Source organism: Zophobas morio, unplaced genomic scaffold (assembly GCF_036711695.1).
Source record: "Zophobas morio isolate AGI-343-1 ecotype UQ-CSIRO unplaced genomic scaffold, CSIRO_AGI_Zmor_V1 ptg000023l, whole genome shotgun sequence".
Classification (NCBI taxonomy): domain Eukaryota; kingdom Metazoa; phylum Arthropoda; class Insecta; order Coleoptera; family Tenebrionidae; genus Zophobas; species Zophobas morio.
The window spans coordinates 1293344-1315494 of record NW_026972128.1 but is presented as its reverse complement, the minus strand read 5'-3'; the positions used below and the strand labels follow the sequence as shown (position 1 = coordinate 1315494).

At 35.0% G+C, this 22151-nt stretch overlaps 2 protein-coding genes across 3 annotated transcripts in view; one reads left to right on the top strand and one right to left on the bottom strand.

Moving 5' to 3' along the window:
- Positions 1-17043, top strand: part of LOC135134455 (dynein axonemal assembly factor 10) — a 36276-nt gene extending 19233 nt beyond the window's left edge. The window contains exons 2-6 of one of the 2 annotated variants that reach the window (XM_064063139.1): positions 15465-15862; positions 15915-16045; positions 16094-16311; positions 16366-16598; positions 16651-17043. In XM_064063139.1, coding sequence (XP_063919209.1) covers positions 15579-15862; positions 15915-16045; positions 16094-16311; positions 16366-16598; positions 16651-16858 — 1074 coding nt within the window. In that variant the 5' untranslated portion in view covers positions 15465-15578 and the 3' untranslated portion in view covers positions 16859-17043. Of the gene's footprint in view, positions 1-15455; positions 15863-15914; positions 16046-16093; positions 16312-16365; positions 16599-16650 lie in introns of both variants that reach the window. The other variant, XM_064063138.1, reaches the window with a different exon arrangement.
- On the bottom strand, positions 9-388 carry LOC135134463 (molybdopterin synthase sulfur carrier subunit). The gene has a single exon (XM_064063150.1). It carries the CDS (start codon positions 261-263, stop codon positions 9-11), a length of 255 nt encoding a protein of 84 aa, XP_063919220.1. The 5' UTR covers positions 264-388.
- Positions 17044-22151: the final 5108 nt, after the last annotated feature.

Genomic DNA, 22151 nt, shown 5'->3' with positions numbered 1-22151 from the left:
TGGACAGTTTAGCCGCCGCTTAGAGGTGGAATTACTGCAATTTCGTCTCCGTTCTTCAAGTTAATTGTGTCTTCACTGTGGCAAAATTCCTCGTTAAGGGATAAAATAACGCTATGCTTGATGTCGTTCAACGAAAACTCTTCCACTATTTTCTGTAATAAATCAACGTATGAAATATGTGTTGGTAGTTCAAGGGATGCAGATGTTTGGCCCACAATTTCTCTGGATTTGGCGAAAAATAAGATTTTTACAGTAACAGACATTACTTAGGCGTTAGTCTTGGACATGTTTTAGGACTGTGTAATATGCGGTGCTTACATAATCATAAAATTGATATAATGGAGTATTATTATCACAAAGGGTTATTATTATCTTTCCTGCTTGTAATGACGGCCATAACCTCAACTTTATTGTCCGACAGATCTAGCCACAGTATAGAGATCATTCAGTAGGGACGAGGGACAACTCGTGGCGGCGCCTTTGATCTTTTTGACCCGAATTTTAAGCTGTCATCGGTGGTCGTTGCCTAAATTATTTCTAGATGTCGCCACTCAATTTAAAAAGCATCACAATCGCTTCATTTGAAAATTTGATTCGTGTACACAGTTTACTACACTTTGTGCAAATAAATTTTTGGAAAACAATTAAAAATAGTGTAATAATAATAACATTTTGTAGATGATTTTAGAAACCACACAGTCTATTATAATAAATAATGAATTAAGCGCCCTATAACAGAGATGACGTACAGAAATTCCGATTTAGCTCTGCTTCTATGATTACGATTTTACGTTTTATTAATTTATTTTCCCTGTCTTGATGGTTGTAAAATTCAACGTTATTAGAAAACGCCAATATACATTTCATTGTTTTACAAAAAAATTAAACAGTAAACAATAGTCCCATCAAAACATGAAGAACATTTTTTAGAATGTCTCTGTGAAAATTACACTTCACTGCAATAATTCCACCGGAAGATCAGTCGTATTAAACCATCAAAACCAATGCAACTAAACTGCCAAATTTCAAATATTTCAGATTAAAGTCACTAGATAACCAAAGTACCGCTATTCAATGTTCCAATGTGTAAGAAAGAGAAGTACCTAAAGTCCCTAGATAACCAAAGTACCGCAATTGAATGTTTCAATGTGTTAGAGAGAGAACGTGTATTTCGGACACAATATGGCGACCGACAAACGTCAATGTTAATTGTCAAACGCCGTTTGTGTTTTTTGCAAAGTTGTTTGTGTTTTTTGTAAAGTTGTTTGTGTTTTTTTGTGGTGTTTTATGACTTTTATTTTAAAATGCCAAGTTGTTGTGTTCCTTTGTGTGGAAATAAAAGCCCATTGTTTCGTCTTCCAACAGGTAGGTTACAACTGAGTTTTCAATTGAGTTTTCTCAACTAATTTAAATTGTTGCAGGTGTTAGTAATAGGGCTAGACTAGAAGAGTGATGTGGGAGAATTTAATAGGCCGGGACGATTTGAACGACAACTCCAGAGTTTGCGAAGTAATTTGTTTAAAGCTTGAATATGTAATTGCACAATGTTAAATACTATTTACTTTTAGTTACATTTTTCTGAACAACAATTTGAAGCAAAGCGAGCAGATGGAAGGAAACTATTGTGGCCGAAATTTTGTTAATAAACTGATATTGCAAGGTTTCTCATCTATATTTTTTACTCACGCCTTATGTTTATCAATGGCATTTAAGTGCATTGAACAAATAACGCTTAAACATAAATAAATGTTTATTTGAAAAAAATCTACATTTACGCTTTATACGCAAGTATCGAGTCCGTTAATTTTTATTTATTTATTTTGAATATGGCGCGGACACAATATGGCGTCCAATTGCGGTACTTTATCTATCTAGTGACTTTAGAAGTACCTTGCGGTGCGCGCCCTCATGCGGTGACATGCCAAACGATCATCCATGAAAACGGGTCAGAAAAAACAGCGAGTTGTTCCTACTAAATGATCTCTACCACAGACTATCTCTACTCTACAGTATAGATATCAATCAGTAGAGACATTTTAAAAAGCGTTGTTCACGATTTCATAGGACCCATGGTAGAAGGAGACATGGTATAGGCATCCGATGTACCAAATTAAAAATGGTCTGCGCATCCATTTGTGACGTTAGGTGGCATCAACGACCTTGTGACTCTTGTGAGCTTCGCTAGGGAAGTCTAGGGAATTTCAGCTTGAGTTGTCATTGCTCTGTCCAATACGTCAATTAGTTGTCGGATAACGAAAGTTTGTATTTTAAATTTCGCGCTAATTTCACCCCACTTGACGTCACACTCAATGCGTATGCCTATACCATGTCTCCTTCTACCATGATAGGACCATCGTTTACTGTTTAATTTTTTTTGTAAAAAAATTAAATGTATATACATATATTAGCGTTTTCTAATAACGTTGAATTTTACAACCATTTACAGCCATCATGAAAAAGAAATTAATGAAACATAAAATCGTAATCAGAGAAGCGGGCCACATCTAAATTTAACGCTTAATTAATTATTTACTACAATAGACTGTGGTTTCTAAGATCAACTAGTTACAAAATGTTGTTGTTATTACACTATTTTTAAGTCTTTTCCAAAAATTCATTTGCACAAAGTGTAGTAAATTGTGTACACGAATCAATTTTAAAGTGAAGCGTTTGTGATCCTTTTTAAATTGGGTGGCGACATCTAGAAATATTTTGGGCAACGATCACCGATGATGGCTTAAAATTCGGGTCAGAAAGATCAAAGGCGCCGACACGTGTTGTCTCTACTGATTGAACTCTATACTGTGGCTTAAAGCTTAAAGATTGTAAGCTAGGCAACCATTCATTCATTACAAAAAAAAAAAAAAAAGATTCAGTATGATCACGGCCAACTGTATTAATACATATGGCCATCCCAATTCCGCCAATTCGTATAAAAAGTTGATTCGTTGACGTTTCCAAAATTGTTAATCAGGCAACGACATCTGTTGAGTACAGTTATGAACTTGGTTGGCAAATAATTGTCAAAATGACGTTATAAAATATCACGTTTTTTTGAAAGTGTAGATAATGGCACAAGAACGTTAATGATATTACTCCTACTATTTAGTTTTGAAATAAGATAGATATATTTTCACAAAACGAAAATTATTTAACAAAAAGGAAGATACCTACATATTCATAATTTTAAAACTTTTCTGCTGGTAAATCGTTATTTTCTTCAACTAGTCTGTTTGTTCCAAACAAATATTATCAAAAACTTACTGGTTTCACTGTTGCTCGAATAATTATATCACAAATTCTTGATTTATGTTCCAAGCAACAAAATAATGAATTTTGATCCCAAGAAGGATGGAGCAGATTACATATTTGTTGACATGTCTTTTTAGAGTTTAAAAACGGAAACATTTTTTGAATTACGTCAGCCACTTTCTTCACAATGCCTACGAAATATGCATTGGGATAGCTGAATCCACCTCGATCCTGTAACAGGATGAGTCTTAATTAATTTACTCAGGTTTTGAATCTTTGTTCTTAATTCCAAAGGTACATCAAAATTTTCAGAAAGGGCTACCTGTAAAACCAATTAGATATTTGACAAAAAAGCACTTATATCCTACAAATTTCGTAAAAATGAATGTGCTGAGAGCCGTGCAAATATTTTCCACTCCAGTGACATCATCATTGCAGTATTTAAAAGACGCCAATGATAAAAATTTTGTTAATGTTTAAAGCACGATACAATTTATGAAAACAATTTATTACTTCTTCCGAATTCACAATGTATCTAATAGATATCATTACATTAGATCATTAGATAGCAGTATCGCTCCATATGTTCACGTTTCTTATGAAAGACTTCAGTGGCCAAACAAAATTATATAGATGAAATTCAAACCATCAGTTCTGCTAGCACCGGTTTTCGTGGTTTCACTCAAGAGACTGCACATGTTTTAAAATTTATTGCCAGAAGTACATATTTGTGTGTTAAGTTTTTGTAAGAACAAGCAGGCTTTTACTACGTTCTTACGCGTTCCTTTAGCTCCGATGCGGTGGAAGCAACGTTCCCACACGTGAGATTAAAAGGAGGCTCCAATGATGCAACGGATGCCAGAGCTGCAGAATATGCAATGCGTCAGATCCTCCGCTGCGGACTTGTTAAATGTTCCAAATCATCTAATGTTTCCAATATAGACTTTGTCAGTACTGCAAAATTCTCAGTTTTGGATCGTGATACAAAACAAGACAAAGAAAATGTTGATGTACCTTTGGAATTAAGAACAAAGATTCAAAACCTGAGTAAATTAATTGAACCCTGTGCAAACATTTCATCGGTATCTGTGGCCTTTTTGGCTGGATTCATTTTAAAGAAATTAGACGACAAACTTCATTGCGATAGCTGCCTTGCACCGCTGTTGTCCAAAGAGGTTCCTGGTCCGCTATTAAGACTCATCCTGTTACAGGATCGAGGTGGATTAACCTATCCCAATGCATATTTTGTAGGCATTGTGAAGGAAGTGGCTGACGTAACTCAAAAAATGTTGGCGTTTTTAAACTCTAAAAAGACATGTCAACAAATATGTAATCTGCTCCATCCTTCTTTGGACCAAAATCCATTATTTTGTTGCTTGGAACATAAATCAAGAGTTTGTGATATAATTATTCGAGCAACAATGAAAAAGTTATTAATAATATTTGTTTGGAACCAACAGACTGGTCGAAGAAAATAACGATCTGTAACAAACCTACCAGCAGAAAAGTTTTAAAATTATGAATATGTACCTTCCTTTTTGTTAAATAATTTTCGTTTTGTGGTGACCGAATTTAAATCAAACTTTTCGCGCTGAAATTAATTGACAACGGCGCGAAATCACATTTGAATAATTTTAATTTGAAAAAAAAAAAGAGTTCAATCACAAAAAGGAAATCCTTAAACATAGGCAACCAAATATGCATGGATGGTCTAATGCACGTAGCGCTTAGGAGTTAGTTGCATGATCTTTGGGTTAGATGGCAGCACGTAGCGCTAGGGTAATTTCAGTTAGAGGGTTGGTAGAAAAACGGCATGGTAGGGCATTATGAATGTGGCTGTGTGTGTGTGACCACGTGGTAAGCGCTAGGTTTAAATTAGTTGGTTTGGTAGTTAATAAAACGGGAGGAAGCCTTTGTTTAACGACGATCAAACGTATTTTTCATAATGATACAGTTGTCCCCAACCCGCGCGGTAAATTCTTGCGCCCTTTTAATCGAAAATTGCAGACTTCCGGTCGGACGCGAACACGTGTTGTGAATCTGTTTCTTTGTTTGTAAATTCACCAATCAAGCTAGTTTTTCTTAATAGTCAGCTAGTGCAAACACAATTTAACAATCAGGATTATTTAAATTAACCATTTGCTAGAAGATTTCATGAAATTCACTTAGTCAGGAAAAACACCTTATGTTTAATTACGAATAGGTCTCTGGATGCATATACGTAAGTGTTACATTATAACACTTCTAAATTCTTCACACAAGATTGCTAATAGTTCATTTACGGCAGTTAAACAAGTTCATTATACTGCGGACTGGCGGGGGGTTATGATATTTTCTCCCCTTAGGTGGTTATCATCGTTATCACGATTAATTCATCGGGGCATGTTTCGCAACGCCAGATTGATTAATTAATTAAGGCATGCCCCCAACGCTACAGAAAATTTACATTACCGAGACGCTTTTTCCTCGCAACGATTTTGGATATTTACATCACCGAGACGCTTTTTTCCCTCGGAGCGATGATTGGATATTTTTGTGTTTGTTTATTATGTGTTTTGTTGGGGTAACCAGTTCGTAGTATTTTAACTTCTCAAAGTAAATTATTTTTGAAGTAACCAATCATTTAGATCATGATATAATTTGGCATAATGTAAACTCTTTGTTTGAACCGTTGATAAAGTGTGGCAAATATTAATCTCCTGTAAATTATGTTAACTCTGCAATTTTCACATCATACTATATTTCTTAATCTCACAATCTTAACCTCAGTAATTTTATTTGTTGTATAAATTTAATTGAACGTAAATTTCATGTTCTACAGTTTTAACCTCACATAGTGTTTCTATTTGTACAAGTTTATTTCACACCAGATCTTTCGTCTCATAAATCCTTGCTAAGTTTTGTTTTGTAAATACTTTGTTGATGAATGTTTTCTATCATATAAATTATTTGATGTCCAACTTTAATCCCACATAAGAATTATTTGTTGTTTAAGATTTCACAAGATTGTATGGCGAATTTAAATGTTGTTTATTGCTCTTTGAAACTTTAACACTTGTTCAGTTGTTGTTAACATCAGAGTTATAAGAGATTGAATGTTTTAAAATGGAATTGAGGTTAAATGACACAGAAAACGTGGCAGAAGCGAGGTTTGGTTCCTAGTCGAGCTGGCGAGATTTATCGCGCCACCTGTACAAGTCCACAGGTTTGGATAGATTCAGGGGCGGCCGCCGATGTTGTAAATTTCTAGGCTCCTGTACATAGCCTAGATCTCTTGCGGGTTGGACGACCGTAATGGCCTAGTTCCGCAGGGCAAAGTTCGTCATGGGATATGCGTGTGGGGTAGGCTTTGCGATAGATAGAATCACCGTCGCGGGGGGAGAACAGTTCCAGACCGGTAGCTCAGACTCCGCTTATGCCACAACGCTCCAGGGGTACTTTCCTTGTGCTCCTGTTAACTGCCGTAACAAAAAAAAAGGGGAAAAGAGATCGGCCGCCACACGCCTGTAATAACTTGTGTATTTGCATCCAGTTACTTGATTCAGTTTTTGCTTTGTTTATTAAACTTATGATATTCAAATATTTGCATTGATTCCAAACAGATTTATAGAATTTTCCATTTGTTCGTTTTTCATATGTGTATGTCTGTAAATTCGCGAGTGTTTTTCTTTCTGTCAATTCGGGAGTGTTTTTCTTTCAGTCAATTCGCGAGTGTTTTTCTTTCACATATCTTAAGGTGTTTGAAATGTAATAAAATGTCGTCCGGGAATAAAAACCAAGGGGGTTTTTGCGCTGAGGGGTAAATCTTCGCAGCGTATTTCCCCCTGTGAGGGTGGTGCCGTTTCCCCCCCTCCAAAACAATTTCTGTTAATTATTTCTTGCGCTCTCGACAGTGTATGCACTTGTATGAAAGAACTTCTTCCCGCCATTTTTCAAAAGCAAAAAAAAAAAAACACACAACGTAGGTTCTCATTTGTTAGACGATCACAGCCAAGGCCAAACTTTGAATTTTTGAATTTTTCGCGGGCCTTTCAAACTGTTTCAAGGTCAAATTTTAAGGCGGGAAGTTTGGGTTATCACAGTTTTGTAAAAATATATGCATCTTATTTCAAAACTAAATAGTAGGAGTAATATCATTAATGTTCTTGTGCCATTATTTACACTTTCAAAAAAACGTGATATTTTAAAACGTCATTTTGACAATTATCTGCCAACCAAGTTCATAACTGTACTCAACAGGTGTAGTTGCCTGATTAACGATTTTGGAAACGTCAAAGAATCAACTTTTTATACGAATTGGAATGGCCATATATATTAATACAGTTGGCCGTGGTATGATATTGAAATAAATCCAGCATACCTCAAACGTTGAGTCTTCGCCATTTTATAATAATAGTCACTGATATAACTTTAAAACTGTGAAACCGAATACTTTCAAATATTGCAAATGTTTTAAGGTTATCGTAAACATGGTAAATCGTCAACAACGTCAATCAAAATGTATCTGTTTATTACACGAAAATTTTGATGACGTCATCACAAAATTTTGCCATAATAAATCCTATCTATGTAAAATGTGCAACATATTACGTATGAGATATATAAATCATTGCATTGAATTTTTTAGAACTGCTTATACAAAGTTTCTCAAAAAAATAATGAATTATTATTATTATTATTATTATTATTATTATTATTATACTTTGAGCTGAGGCAGTGCCTATTAAGCTCACGATTTGACTAAAACAGAGAAATACAAATTGTAATCAGCGTAATTTACAATGGCGACAATTTATTATCTTCTGTTAATGTAGCTTTGCTTTGAATGTGTTGATACTATGAGAATTAATAGTGTTTGCGGGTAGGGCATTCCAGGCAGTAAATACTCGATTACTTAAAAAGTTTTCCCGGATCTTGCTTTTGTACTGATTATGACGCAATTTTAAGCTGTGACCACGAAGCCGTTCGTCACTGTTGATGTTAAATAAAGGTGACAAGTCGACCCCAAGATAACCTTTCAAAATTTTAAATGTCCAGACTAAATCGTTTCTGGATCGTCTTTCGGACAGAGTGCAAAGTGCTAGTTCTTGGAGCCTCTTAGAATACGGAAGGTTATGTAGGCTGGCGACCGTTTTGGTTGCGCGTCTTTGAGCTCGCTCTAATAATTCAATGTCTTTTTGTAAGAAAGGACACCAGACAACAGATGCGTATTCCAACTGAGGTCTAACATAAGATTTATACAATGTCAGAAATGACTCTTTCGATAGACTTTGGAAGGCTTTTCGAAGCAGATACATCGTAATGTTTGTTTTTTTAACAGTTTTTAAAGAGTGGTGCGACCATTTGAGGTCGCTTTGAATCGTGATACCAAGGTCTACATACTTATCAACAGCTTTGATGAGATCGTTGCCAATACAATAGTTTAAACATGGATTTTTTGCACCCAGATGAAGAATGACGCACTTTTCTTTGTTAATAGGAATTAGCCACAGATCGCACCATTGTAGCACAGTATTTAGGTCTTCGATTAGGATATTATAACTACTATTGGGATAGTTAAAAATTTTAAGATCATCCGCATAAAAGGCATGATCTGATTTTAGAAGACGACTTAAATCAGATATATAAAGAACAAATAAAACAGGCCCTAGGACGGATCCCTGAGGAACTCCGGATTTTACAGCATAATTATTGGACAATGAATCACCAACTCTGACGTAAAAGACACGTTCAGATAGGAAAGCGGATATCCATTTCAAGAGATTACCCTTAATACCTTACTCTCTCAGTTTGTGTATTAGCCTTCGATGAGGAACTTTGTCGAATGCCTTTTGAAAATCTATATAAACAATATCAACGGAATCACCACGGTCAATAGCTTTGGTCCATTTATCTAAACAGTATAAAAGGCATGTCTCAGTGGAACAACCAGGGAGAAAGCCATGTTGTTCGTCAGGTACTATACCTTCATGAATAGCAAAATGAATTATTCTTTTACACAAAATTCGTTCCATTAATTTACAGCAAACTGCAGTCAAACTTATAGGACGATAGTTTTTACGGTCAGTTTTGTCACCTTTTTTAAAAATGGGTGTGACAGAAGATTTTAACCAGTCGGACGGTAAAGAAGTTGAAAGTAAAGACTGGGACATTATGTGAGCAAGAGGCTTGGCTAATTGCAGAGCATATTTTTTTAAGAAAGAACCACAGATATTATCAGGACCAGGGGCACTATGTTCAGAAAGGTTCAATAGCTCACAATAAACTATGGCTTCATTTATTTCTATAGTATCAAGATACGATGATGTCGGGGGAGAACTAGGTAGATTTTGAGAGTCTTCACTGGTATATGTACTGGCAAAAAATTCTGCTAGTATTTCAGCCGATTCAGAGTTGGATTTAGAACAATGACCATCGTTGGAAGCAATTTATTATTTTATGGATCAAATCAAGAACGTTTTACTCCTTTTTTCGAAAATATGGGTGTACGATAAGACTACTAAACTATTATAATTGGTATTAGATACATTTTGCACTTACATTGATATGCGTATTCTTTTGATGTAGAAAACCTCACTTGAAGCCTACCCATAGCGTACTTCTTTACTTGTACTTTAACAATCCACTGTGATAAACTTATAACCCAAACATCCCGCCTTAAATTGGCATGTGAACAAAATTTTAAAACCCGCAAAAATAAGAAAAATTGGCCTTAAATTGTGATTGTCAACAAAATAGAACCCTGCGTTGTGTTTTTTGTTTTTTTTTTTATAGCGGAATCCGTTCTAATGCAAAGTGGTGAACCCCAAGGTTAGAAAAGCGCCCCAAATAAAACACAAAATATGGAGGACACAAAATTCGTTTATTTCTCCATCTTGACGAAAAAAAAAGACGGCAACTAAGAACGTCAGAATAGGGGAAGAGGGCCCAAAGCGGGCACCATAAGGAAAAATATTAAAAAAAGTAGTTTATGGATAATCTAGATCCTTTAAATTTTTATATTATAATGCTTGATTTAACCCTTTTCAATGATGCATAACTAAAATTGAAGAAAGTTTATTAAAAAAAAAGTTAGAAGCAGATAACTAAATCTTTACAACTGCCCGCTTTGCCCTACGGGGAGGCCTAAAGCGGGCATTCAGCTAGGGCAAACCAGGCAATGGTTAAGGTTAGCGTCTGGTTCGGTTTCGCTCTATACTACATACATGAGGACCCGGGGTGGGCTAGTTAGCATCATGCTTGCCCGCTACACCTTGGGCCGTGGGTTCGATTCCCGCCATGGCTCTGGGTGTAACGTGTATGTCCCGTTCCCCTGTAATTGGGCCTCAGTGCCTGTTGGGGGACGTAATTAATAAAATAAAATAAAAAAAAAAATAAAATAAAATAAAAAAAACATTGAAAACATTGTCGGGGTTACCGGAATTGCATTTTAGAAATACTAAAGTCTGCAACTAAACCAGAAGTTAAGTAAGCTCATTTTAATAGATTTTGACTTTTCGAGAGTTGTTTACCTCAGTCATGGATTTTTTTAGGATTATAAATGGTATCAAAAGAAAGCTGACGCTTTTCCCCAGAGGACCTTCTATCTCAAAATGCAGACCTCTTCAGCACTTCGTCAAAAAATGCATCAATGTGCCGATTAAAGTGTGATGTAAAAGTTGTTCAACTTTATATTTTGTTTTTTTGTAAAAACTCTAGACTAGATATGAATATAAATATGAAGATCCCCTGGACTGAAGTTTGGTAATTCGAAATATATTTTTTTTTAAAGCGATATATCTCGTATTTTTCTTTTTGGTTTTTTCACTTCTTAAACTTCGTTTTATCTTCAGCAAGTTCTTCTTTTATAATTTGTTTCACAGACTCCACATTGCCTTTGTGCTTCTTTTCGAAACAACTATAGATATTTAGTAAATACACTAGAAGGACAAACCGGACAAGTGCCCGCTTTGCCCTGCCCGCTTTGCCCATTTCGACAATTAAAATTGCAAACAACATCTAAACTCAAAATGATGCAACAAGTGGCAGTTAACTGCTACCTTATGGTAGCCGAATAAACACAAACTGACTAACGAATTTCATTTTTAGCTTAAAAATCACAAACATAGAAAAAACAGATGTGACACACTTTGCAATATTTTTCAAAACCATGTGAAAATTATTTATTTATTACAGCACATAATTGGGTACTCGCAGGAGACCTGAGCGACTGATGTGAAGTATGCGGGGGGGGATGCACTATGTCCGCGCGGTTAGGGCGCACCATCTTTTGAAACGCCAAAACTAAAGAGAGTGCCCGCTTTAGGCTCTATGCCCGCTTTAGGCCCCCTTCCCCTACATAATGTTAAATTCTGGTTAGCTCAAGTCATTAATTATATCAAACCTCACATCAAAAATAAAAAAAAAAAAAACATAAACACATGCATATTCAGTACGATCAAAATTGAGAGTATAAATTTAAGCACAAATTTTCAAAGTCGTGTGACAACCCAAACTCCCCGCCTTAAATTGACATGTGAAAAAAAAATGGAAAGGCCCGCTAAAAATTTAAAATTTCAAAATTTGACCGTGGCTGTGATCGTCTGACAAGAAGAGCCTACGTTGTATGTTCTTTTTTTTTTTAATGGCGGGAAGACGTTCTTTCATACAAGTGAGCATCCACTACGTGCGATGCACTTGTGCAATTCAATTCTGTCTATTATTTCTAATAATAGACAGAATTTTTGGAGGGGGCTATAAATCGCACACCCTCTCTAGGAGGAAAAGAAGCTGCGAGCGAGGGCGACTCGTGACGTGCCCAAGAGGGGCCGCATCGCATTCTCAGCTTCAAAAACCCCCATGGTTTAGGCACCCACATATAATACATCGCAAATGAAACACATAAAAATATGAAAGAAAGAGACAACCACGAGTTGACAGACACACACATATGGGAAATAGAACAAGTGCAAAAACCGTACATATTTTTGAAAAATGGCGGGAAGACGTTCTTTCATACAAGTGAACATACACTGCGTGCGAGTAGAGAGCGCAAGAAATAATCGATACATTTTTTGGGAGGGGGCTAAAAATCGCGCCCCCTCTCTAGGAGGAATAGAGCTGCGAGCGAGGGCGACACGGACTTGCCATCTCGCATTCATGTCTCAGCCCCAAAAACCCTCTGTGGTATATTCACCGACATATTATACATTGTAAAATAATGAAACACCTTAAAAATATGAAAGGAAAGACAACCGCGAATTGACAGATATACACATATGAAAACCAAAAATCTGAGCATCACAAATTTAATAAAAACAAAGGAAAATCTTAATTAAAGTAACTGGATGCAAATACACAAGTTATTACCGGCGTGTGGTGGCAAATTTAAAATTATGGCAGTCAACAAGAGCACAACAAAAATACCCATAAGGGCGTTTTAACACAAGCGGAGTTTAGGGTTACCGGTCGTAGCTATTCTCCCCCGCGACGGTGATTCTATCTATCGCAAGCCTACCGCAAAGCATCTCTCTATTACGGACGTGCCGTACGAGCAGGCCGTTACGGTCGCAGATCCGCAGTTGGGTCTCGGTTTTGGGGTCGAAAGCGACAGTGTTACAACATCGCGACCGCCCCTGAATTCTATACAAACCTGCATCTTTTGTGCAGGTGACACGATAAATCACGCCAGCCCGACTAGGAACCGCGCACTTCGCTTCTGCCACATATTTCGGTGTTATTTACCCCAATTCCATTTTAAATTTTCAATTCCTTATAACTTTGATATTAACGACAACTGAACAAGTGTCAAAGCTTCAAAAGAGCAATAAACAACATTTAAATTCGCCATACAATCTTGTGAAATTTTAAACAACAAATAAATCTTATGTGAGATTTAAAGTTGACAGATAATTTATGCGATGGAAACGTTCATTAAGAAAATATTTACAAAACAAAAACTAGAAAAGATTTATGAAAACAAAAGATCTGATGTGAAATAAACTTGTGCAAATAAAAATATTATGTGAGATTAAAACTGCAGAGCATGAAATTTACGTTCAATTAAAATTATACAACAAAGAAAATTACTGAGGTTAAGATTGTGAGATAGAGAAATATTGCATGAGGTGAAAAATTGCAAAGTTAACAAAATTTACATGAGATTAATGCTTGCCACACTTTATCAACAATTCAAACAAAGAGTTTACATTATGTTAAATTATGTCTTGATCCAAGTGATTGGTTACGGACGGATATTGATGGGTCCTAATCATTTTTTTTTTAAATACACATAGTATTTTTTAAAGTACACGATACTCAAAAACATGTTTTTAATGTCTCGCAGAGAAATTTGCAGCTAAGCTTCGTCCCCTTGGCTCACGACGAATAAAAAAAAATCATCACAATTGAGATGGGGTGGGTGGGCGGGGCTACATTTTGTCTTTTTTCTAGTGTGTGTAGAGTTATTTCGACAACAAGAAACTTAAAACATTTGTTTCAGCTCATTTTTCCATAGTTACTAATACAATTTTAAAACTTGATGTAAATTTTAACGTTGCGAGGAGATGCTTCGGTGATGTAATCAATCTTTAACGTTGCGAGGAAATGCCTCGGTGGGGTCATGATGATAACGATAATAACGATGATAACTGCCTAAGGGAAGAAATTATTTTAACCCCCCGCCAGTTCACGGCACAGTATATTTTACGGTATGAATTAGTTAATTTAACTGCCGTAAATGAACTTTTAGCAATCTTGTGTGAAGAATTAAGAAGTGTTATAATGTAACACTTACGTATTAGCATCCAGAAACCTCATTCATAACTTGTAAACAAAGGTTGTTATCCTGACTAAGTGAATTTCATGAAATCTCCTGAGGTGTCTGTTTAAATTAATCTAATGTCTGTTAAATTGTGTTCGAAAAAGTTAACGATTAAAACCCTAACCTGATCGGTGAATTTACAAACAATAAACCAAATTTACAGCACGTGTAGCATCGGTCTCGAAAATTAACACTTTTTCCGATTAAAAAGCCACAAGAATTGATACGCGTATTGGGGAAAACTGTGACGTTGTCGTTACAATTAATTGTCGTTAAACAAAGGGTTCCTCCCTTTTATTAACTACCAAACCAACTAATTTAACCTAGCTACTTACAGCGTCTTTTTCATCATGCATCCAAATCACCACCAAATCAACAATGATAATAATGCTTTCGCCATGCCGCTAGTTTGTCTATCACTACCGCCCTCTCATAACCACCCCTCTAACTAAAATCCCCCAGCGAGCTACCAACTACCAGAAAAAGAACTAAACGTCCACAACGATTTTTGATAGCATTTTTTTTTCTCAAACTCAAATTATTCAAATCTGATTTCACGCCGCTGTTAATTGATTTCAACGCGAAAATTTGATTCAAATTCAGCGTTCAGATCAGTTTAAATACTATAAATGAAATTAGCAAACTTGAATGAGAAATTAACATGGAGTTTATATGAACAATCTCATGGCTGTTAAATTGTGTTAGGATCAGGAATAGTTAAAACTCTTAACATAAACTGCGAACTTACAAACAACAAACAAAAATTGACTTCACGTGTTAACATCGTCAATCCGACTAGAAAAACCCTAATAAATTAATTTGTTACACTGTGGCGTCGCTGTCGCACGATTTGTTTTAGCTTAAACCATTATTTTATGAAATTATAAAATCAATTTAATGTGCTCGTAGCTTTCACTTGGTGTTTACCAGTACACTGTTATTATAATAACAGAAGTGACCCGATTGTCGTTCGTCCCAAAAGACGTGAGTCGACCGAGGGACCCGCAAATTTTCTACCTGTTGTGTCGCATTGTTAAAAGGGCGATATTTCTTTGGAAATGCACTGTTGCCTATATTATTGACGAACTTTCTTAATTTATTTTTCAAATTTTCTTTTCGGTGAAATTTTAATTCATACTAGGACACCACACCACACATATCTCTATTTTTACATATAGGGATTTATTTTGCTGAACTGTACTTCAGGCGAGGGAAATTCTGTCTGAATAATTTTAGATCCATTTTTTATATAAAATTTGCTATACTAACCCTAATTCAGTTGCTTATAGAAAGATTTATCGTCTAGCCAATTAGAGAACGATTTTCATTAACTGCAGTTTATTTAAACCTATATTAAATACATAATTTTGACTTTCTATATTACACATATCTATATTTACAGGAACTTTAGTTTTAGTATCTAATAAAACTGGATCGCCTGCATACATAGATTTTCCTAGAAGTGTTGCTACGACGACACAGCGTTTGATCAATCAAACCTCGATTAAAAGTCAACAGTTTGATAATGGAAGCACTGGAAAGGCCGCAAATAATTTGCCACGTTCAGCAAGCTTTAAATTATACAATTCACGACGTAAAATGGATACCTTGTTCGGCAAAATTCGTCTCATTAGGAGGAAAATCAAACGGAGCTGGTGTTGTAGAAATTTACTCAATCAGCGGTGAGGGTATAGAGAAAGTGTCAGAATTTGGTAAAAAAGACCATTTCAAATGTGGAACTTTTCACGCTTCTAATTTAAGAGATAGACATTTAGCAACCGGGGACTTTAGTGGACGCCTTCAAATTTGGTAAAGAGAAACAACAAAATTAAAAAAAATCAAACAAAAGTTTTACCTCTAGGGATTTGGAAGATACTTTAATACCGGTTTACAAAACCGAAAAACATAAAGGTGTGATTAATGCCATTGATGGTGTGGCTGGTATGACCTCGGGTTGCGGGGCTCCTGAAATAGTTACTGGCTGCAAAGATGGTAAAAAAGTCAAAAATAAGTCTTCAATTAAGTAAAATTTTGGATTAGGATCTGTTATGATTTGGGACGTGCGACAAAAAGATACTCCTGTAGCGACATTTCGTCAGAGTGAAGGGACCCAAGGAAGGGACTGTTGGAGTGTTGCTTTTGGTAATTCTTATAACAACGAAGAAAGAGTTGTAGCCGCTGGATACGACAACGGAGATATAAAAATCTTCGACTTGAAGAACATGTCTGTTAGGTGGTCAAAATGTGTCAAAAATGGAGTACTTGTCACTCGACAAAATTTCACAAGTACCTATTACATGTTTAAATTTTAGGTAGTCTCTTTACAGTTTGACCGAAAAGACATCCAGATGAATAAATTAGTTGCTACTACACTGGAATCAAAAATTTTTTGTTTCGATGTACGAACCCAACACCCTAAGAAAGGATTTGCCCAAATCGTCGAGAAAGCACACAGTTCTACGATTTGGTCGGTAAAACATTTGCCCCAAAACAGGGAGATTTTTATGACTACAGGAGGTGCAGGCTCGTTGTGTTTATGGAAATAGTAAGTTGAACAACATTTTTAGTTTTTTTCTATGTTTTGTTTTTGTTTTCAGTAATTATCCTAGTAGACGCGTTGAAACAGATCCTGATGGGTTAGAATATGGAGTACCAGGTGAATTAACACTCATACAAAACAGCACTCTAAGTGATCAACCTATCACAAGTTTCGACTGGTGTCCTGAAAAAACTGGGTTGTCAGTATGTTCGGCGTTTGACCAGTATATTCGAGTGCTGATTACTACTAAACTGAATTTATATTAAAACTGAAAATTAAGAACAGCTCAAAGTCTATTTTGTAAAATTTAAAATTGGTTGCGCGCCTTACAGATAAATAACATTTAAATATGTGTATCCAGTGGCGTAACTACCGGTGTTCCATGTGTTCGCCGGAACACGGGCCCGCTGCTTCAAGGGGCCCGGTCCGGTCACACGAACATTTTTTTTTATTAGATTTTTTTATATTATTGTCCAAATTACATCCTGAAATAAAAAATTCGAAAATGTGCGGTAATCCCAGGATCGATGGTTCACTGCTATTTACGAATTTTTTGCTGCAAAGGGCTGGACTTCATAATTTTTGGTTTTGCTTATAGGGGGTGTCTCAAAAAAAATAATCACTGAGTCAATTTATTTTATTGATTGAATCAAGAATTGCAAAACTGAATTTTGAAATATTGCAGACGTTTTGAAGTTAGTGTTTGACATGGTAGGTTTTTAATCAAAATATATCTGTTTATCAAGCCCAAAAACTTGATGACGTCATCTCAAGATTTTGCCGAACAAATCCTATCTAAAATGTGCAAAACATCATCAGTACATTTTCGTAATTTATCATTGCATTCATATTTTTTAGATTTGTTTTTACAGTGACTCCAAAAAATGTATGGATCAGTCAATTTATTTTAGAGAATCACTCAAGAGTTGAAGAAATGACTTCTTTGAGATCTTGCAGACGTTTTAAAGTTATTGTAAGCATGGTAAATTGTTAAGAATATTTACTTATTCCCCCCAAAAAATTGATGGAACGGCCCACTCGATTTTCGCAGATAATTTTGGGAATACAATACAGTTATTTTTAGTATTACACTGGTGGTATACGTTGTGACGAGCCGTCACTAAATTCGTTCACGAGAAAATTGTAACTAAAAAGACTAATAACAAACCCTCAAAACATAACTCGAAAATTTGCAAATCTTAATTAATTAACACGCATGTTCTAATCGGCATATAGTACCATTCAAATAGATAAACAAAATCAACTATCAATCCCCAAATGCAGGAACAAAAATTCGCGTATTCGCAAATTGCGAATAACATTGCGCTTGCCAGACATTGCAAATAACTTGTACAAAATAATGCGCCAGAAACATCGCCAATCGCAATTACTTTCATCTAAAATTGTATCCAAACTAAAACAGCTGCAAACGAAACCCAGACACATAAACAACCTCAGAAAAAACGCCCTCTTTAAAAATAGCTACAACAAGCGAACCACATGTAGCGATGACGACATGAAAAGCATGACGCAAGTTGAAAAAACCCGAAAATATACGACACACTAACCAATAAAAAACGTCAGCCGCGGAACCATAATTAAAAACTAAACCCTATAACACAACGAAATAAAACCTAAAATCCCGTACCGAGTAATACACTAATCATGAAGAAATATAGTCCACTAAAGTCACGGGAGACAAGAATAATGAGTAAAAATCCCTATATAAGCAATAGCGCCGAAAACGGTTTAAGTAGAAGTTTCCAGTTGCGGCCGAAGGCCCTGTCGAATCGTTCGTCGAGATTTTTATTAATTTTTGCTGAATTTTGAAGAAATCCGAACTTAGAAGAATTTGCTGAGCCCGAAAGGAAGATAGAAAAATTCTCAATGCTGCAGCTGTGTAAGTCTACCTTTTAGTCATTCTTAGTTTATCTTGCTTTCCGTTTTTTTAGTCATGTGTTCTCGAGTTCGAATCGTACATGTGTAGCGTTTAATTTATGCGTTTTCTCCGTTACGTTGGGTGTGAACAGTTAGCGCCGGCACCGAAAGTAATCTTTAGTGCTTCCATATGTTCCCGTTTGCAGGTGGCACGTTTAGTCTTGCGTCGGTTCTTGATTATTGGGGAGGATTTTTCGATAATTTACCGTTCGCTTTTATGATAATTATTCCAAATTTCTGTAAATTGCCGATTTAACTCTTTTGCTTGCGACATAAATATTTTATATGCGTTTTTTGGAGAGGATTTTTCTGATTTTTACCATTTGCTTTTATAATAATTATTCCAATATCTCTTTAAATTTGCCGATTTAATTCTTTGCTTGCGACATGAATATTTTATGTGCGTTTTTGGGAAGTTCCCGAATTGAAACCTTTTAATCTAATTTTCTTGCTATCGATTATTTTATATTGAATTTTTGCCGTTTAAATATGACTCCGTTCTCTGATTATTTTGCTATAGTATATATTATATTGCTATATTTCTCACATTATACTTTATTTTAATCGTCTCATTAGCGCATTTATGATACTAACGTCCCAATGTTTAACTGCATGTATAAATTATGACTGTTTATTTTTACATGTATCTACCTGTCCTGTAACCATCAATTTTTCTCGTGAACGATTGTTGTGCTCGGCATATTTAGCTAATCGATGTATGCAAAAACTTATTTATCTCTTTTTTTTACATGTTTATATTCATAAGCTGTCGTAGATTTAAGTGCATGATTTTTACCCGTTATTTTAGTTGTTCTCATGATTTAATTAATATATATAAATGCCCAATCGCAATTTATTTAAATAATTAAGTAATGATTCCATTTAGTAGTTAGTAGTTTATTTTTTTTTTGGTTATTTATCATGCTCGTAATATTAATGTTGTTTAGAAGGTATCGCATTTAATTATGGATTTACCGAATTAATTTTTAGTGTTTTGCATGCTGATTTTTTTAGGATTAAGTTTATTAATTAAAAATGTGGGTTATGTTCATTGATTTTAAGAGTTTTATTAGTGGAATATAATTGCGTAGCGCTTTAGAAGATGGTTTTGCATGTTGTTTTTGTTTTTTTCGTGTTATGTGTGTGAATTTATTTTATGTATTATTTTTCTGTTGATTATTTACACATTTACTCGATTATTCTTTTGACATGCTTATAATGCTTTCTTTTAATATACGTATAAAAATGTTATAAATGTTTAATTATTACCTCTTCCCCTACATGCAGTTTAGCTCTTCCATTTCCAAGGAAATGGGCCTACACCCAAATAAATAATTTTGTTAGTGTCCAAAAGCTCGGCCGCGGTCAAAACTATTTGGGCACGACAACGTGTTGATCGTAAATGTTGATTAGGTCATCACAAAATTGTGTGAAGAAAAGACTCAACTCGAAAATGCTGAATATGTTTCATTATACTTTTGGTGCGAAGGAAGTTCTGTCGAAACAACGTTCGATCAAATTTTTGACAATGGTTGATATAAATAAAACTCAGTAGATGCTCATACTCGAAATACGAAGTATCTACTCGAATATCAAATCAAAATATTTCTAGTTTTTCTAGATGATGCTAATACTTCAGTAGGTAACAGTTGATGCTCAAGTAGTATCTCGATACAACAAAAACGAAAAACAGTGACAGTGTTCAACCATCAAGGCAAAAATCGAGTCACCAAAATATCAGTTAGTATGGGGTAGACACCTTGAGTTGGGAATCTCTATGGTCAGTATTAGAAAGAACGCACTGCACAATTTATGCATAAATAAAAGCTAATTATCTTACGACTTCAGTTTTAATTTATCGGATTCCATGATTCCTTCACTCGACAATGTTTAAATTTTGGGAAAATTTTCGATACGATTGAAGTCGGTTGATCAAAGCTATATATTTGCATGATACAAATTAATAAATTTTAAACATAATTAATATCACTTATAATGTTTAAATATGATAAGCATCAATATACGATAATTAAACCGAAACTCGTTTTCCTACAAACCTGAAATTATTAAAAACAAATCAATTTGTTTAAACAATGTTAAATTATCCCCGAAAATGTGCATTTTCCCGGCCAAAATATGAAAAATAATTTTTGCAATCTCATCGTGACGTACGATGACGTCACTGTCACCTGAGCTACCTGTATAAACGTCACGTTTTTCGGTCCTTTGTGTTCAGTATTAATTTCTGTTTGATGGCGGCAAGATCGCCTCTTCATTTTGGCGTAAAAGTGGAACGTTTTAGTGAATTTCTAGTTTATTATTAATACATATTACGGAAAATATGTTGTGTTAGTGCTGTGAACACGAACGAAAATGGATATTTTTCCGAAAAAGACGGAAAACAGGGTAAGTACGACTTCAGTTTTAATTTATCGGATTCCGTGATTCGTTCACTCGACTTTGTTTAAATTTTGGGGACATTTTCGAAACGATTGAAATCGGTTGATCAAAGCTATACATTTTCACGATATAAATAAATGAATTTTAAACATAATTAATATCATTTATAATGTTTAAATATGATAAGCATCAATATACGATAATTAAACCGAAACTCGTTTTCCTACAAACCTGAAATTATTAAAAACAAATCAATTTGTTTAAACAATTTTAAATTATCCCCGAAAATGTGCATTTTCCCGGCCAAAATATGAAAAATAATTTTTGCAGTCTCATGGTGACGTACGATGACGTCAATGTCAAGTGAGCTACCTGTATAAAGGTCACGTTTTATGGTCCTTTGTGTTCAGTATTAATTTCTGTTTGATGGCGGCAAGATCGTCGCTTCATTTTGGCGTAAAAGTGGAACGTTTTAGTGAATTTCTAGTTTATTATTAATACATATTACGGAAAATATGTTGTGTTAGTGCTGTGAACGCGAACGAAAATCGATATTTTTCCGAAAAGGACCGAAAACGAGGTAAGTACGACTTCAGTTTTAATTTATCGGATTCCGTGATTCGTTTATTCGACAATGTTTAAGTTTTGGAAAAATTTTCGAAACGATTGAAGTTGGTGGGTCAAAGCTATACATTTTCGCGATATAATTAAATAAAATTTAAACATAATTAATAGAATTCATAATGTTCAAATATGATAACTATCAATATATGATAATTAAACCGAAATCCATCTTCCTAAGAACACGAGGTTAGCAAAAACAAATTAGTTTGTTTAAACATTGTTAAATTAACCCCGAAAATGTACAATTTCTGATCTAAAATATGAAAAATAATTTTTGCAATCTCATCGTGACGTACGATGACGTCACTGTCACGTGAGCTACCTGATAAAAGGTCACATTTTTCGGTCCTCTGTGTTTAGTTTTGATTCCGGTCTGGTAACAGCAACACTGGAGCTCCGTTTTGGCTTAAAAGTAGCACGTGTTCGCGAATTTCTAATTTATTGTTAATAAATATTAGCGAAAATGTTTTGTGTTACGTGCTGTGAACATAAAGGAAAGTGGATATTTTTCCAAAAATGCCCGATTTTTTTTTAAATATATTCTTAATAACATGCATTCAGGACTGATAAAGTACGGCTTTGGAATATACAAAGTCC

Excerpts from the sequence above, each read along its gene's own strand:
- LOC135134463 (XM_064063150.1), bottom strand. The coding sequence starts at position 263 with ATGTCTGTTACTGTAAAAATCTTATTTTTCGCCAAATCCAGAGAAATT.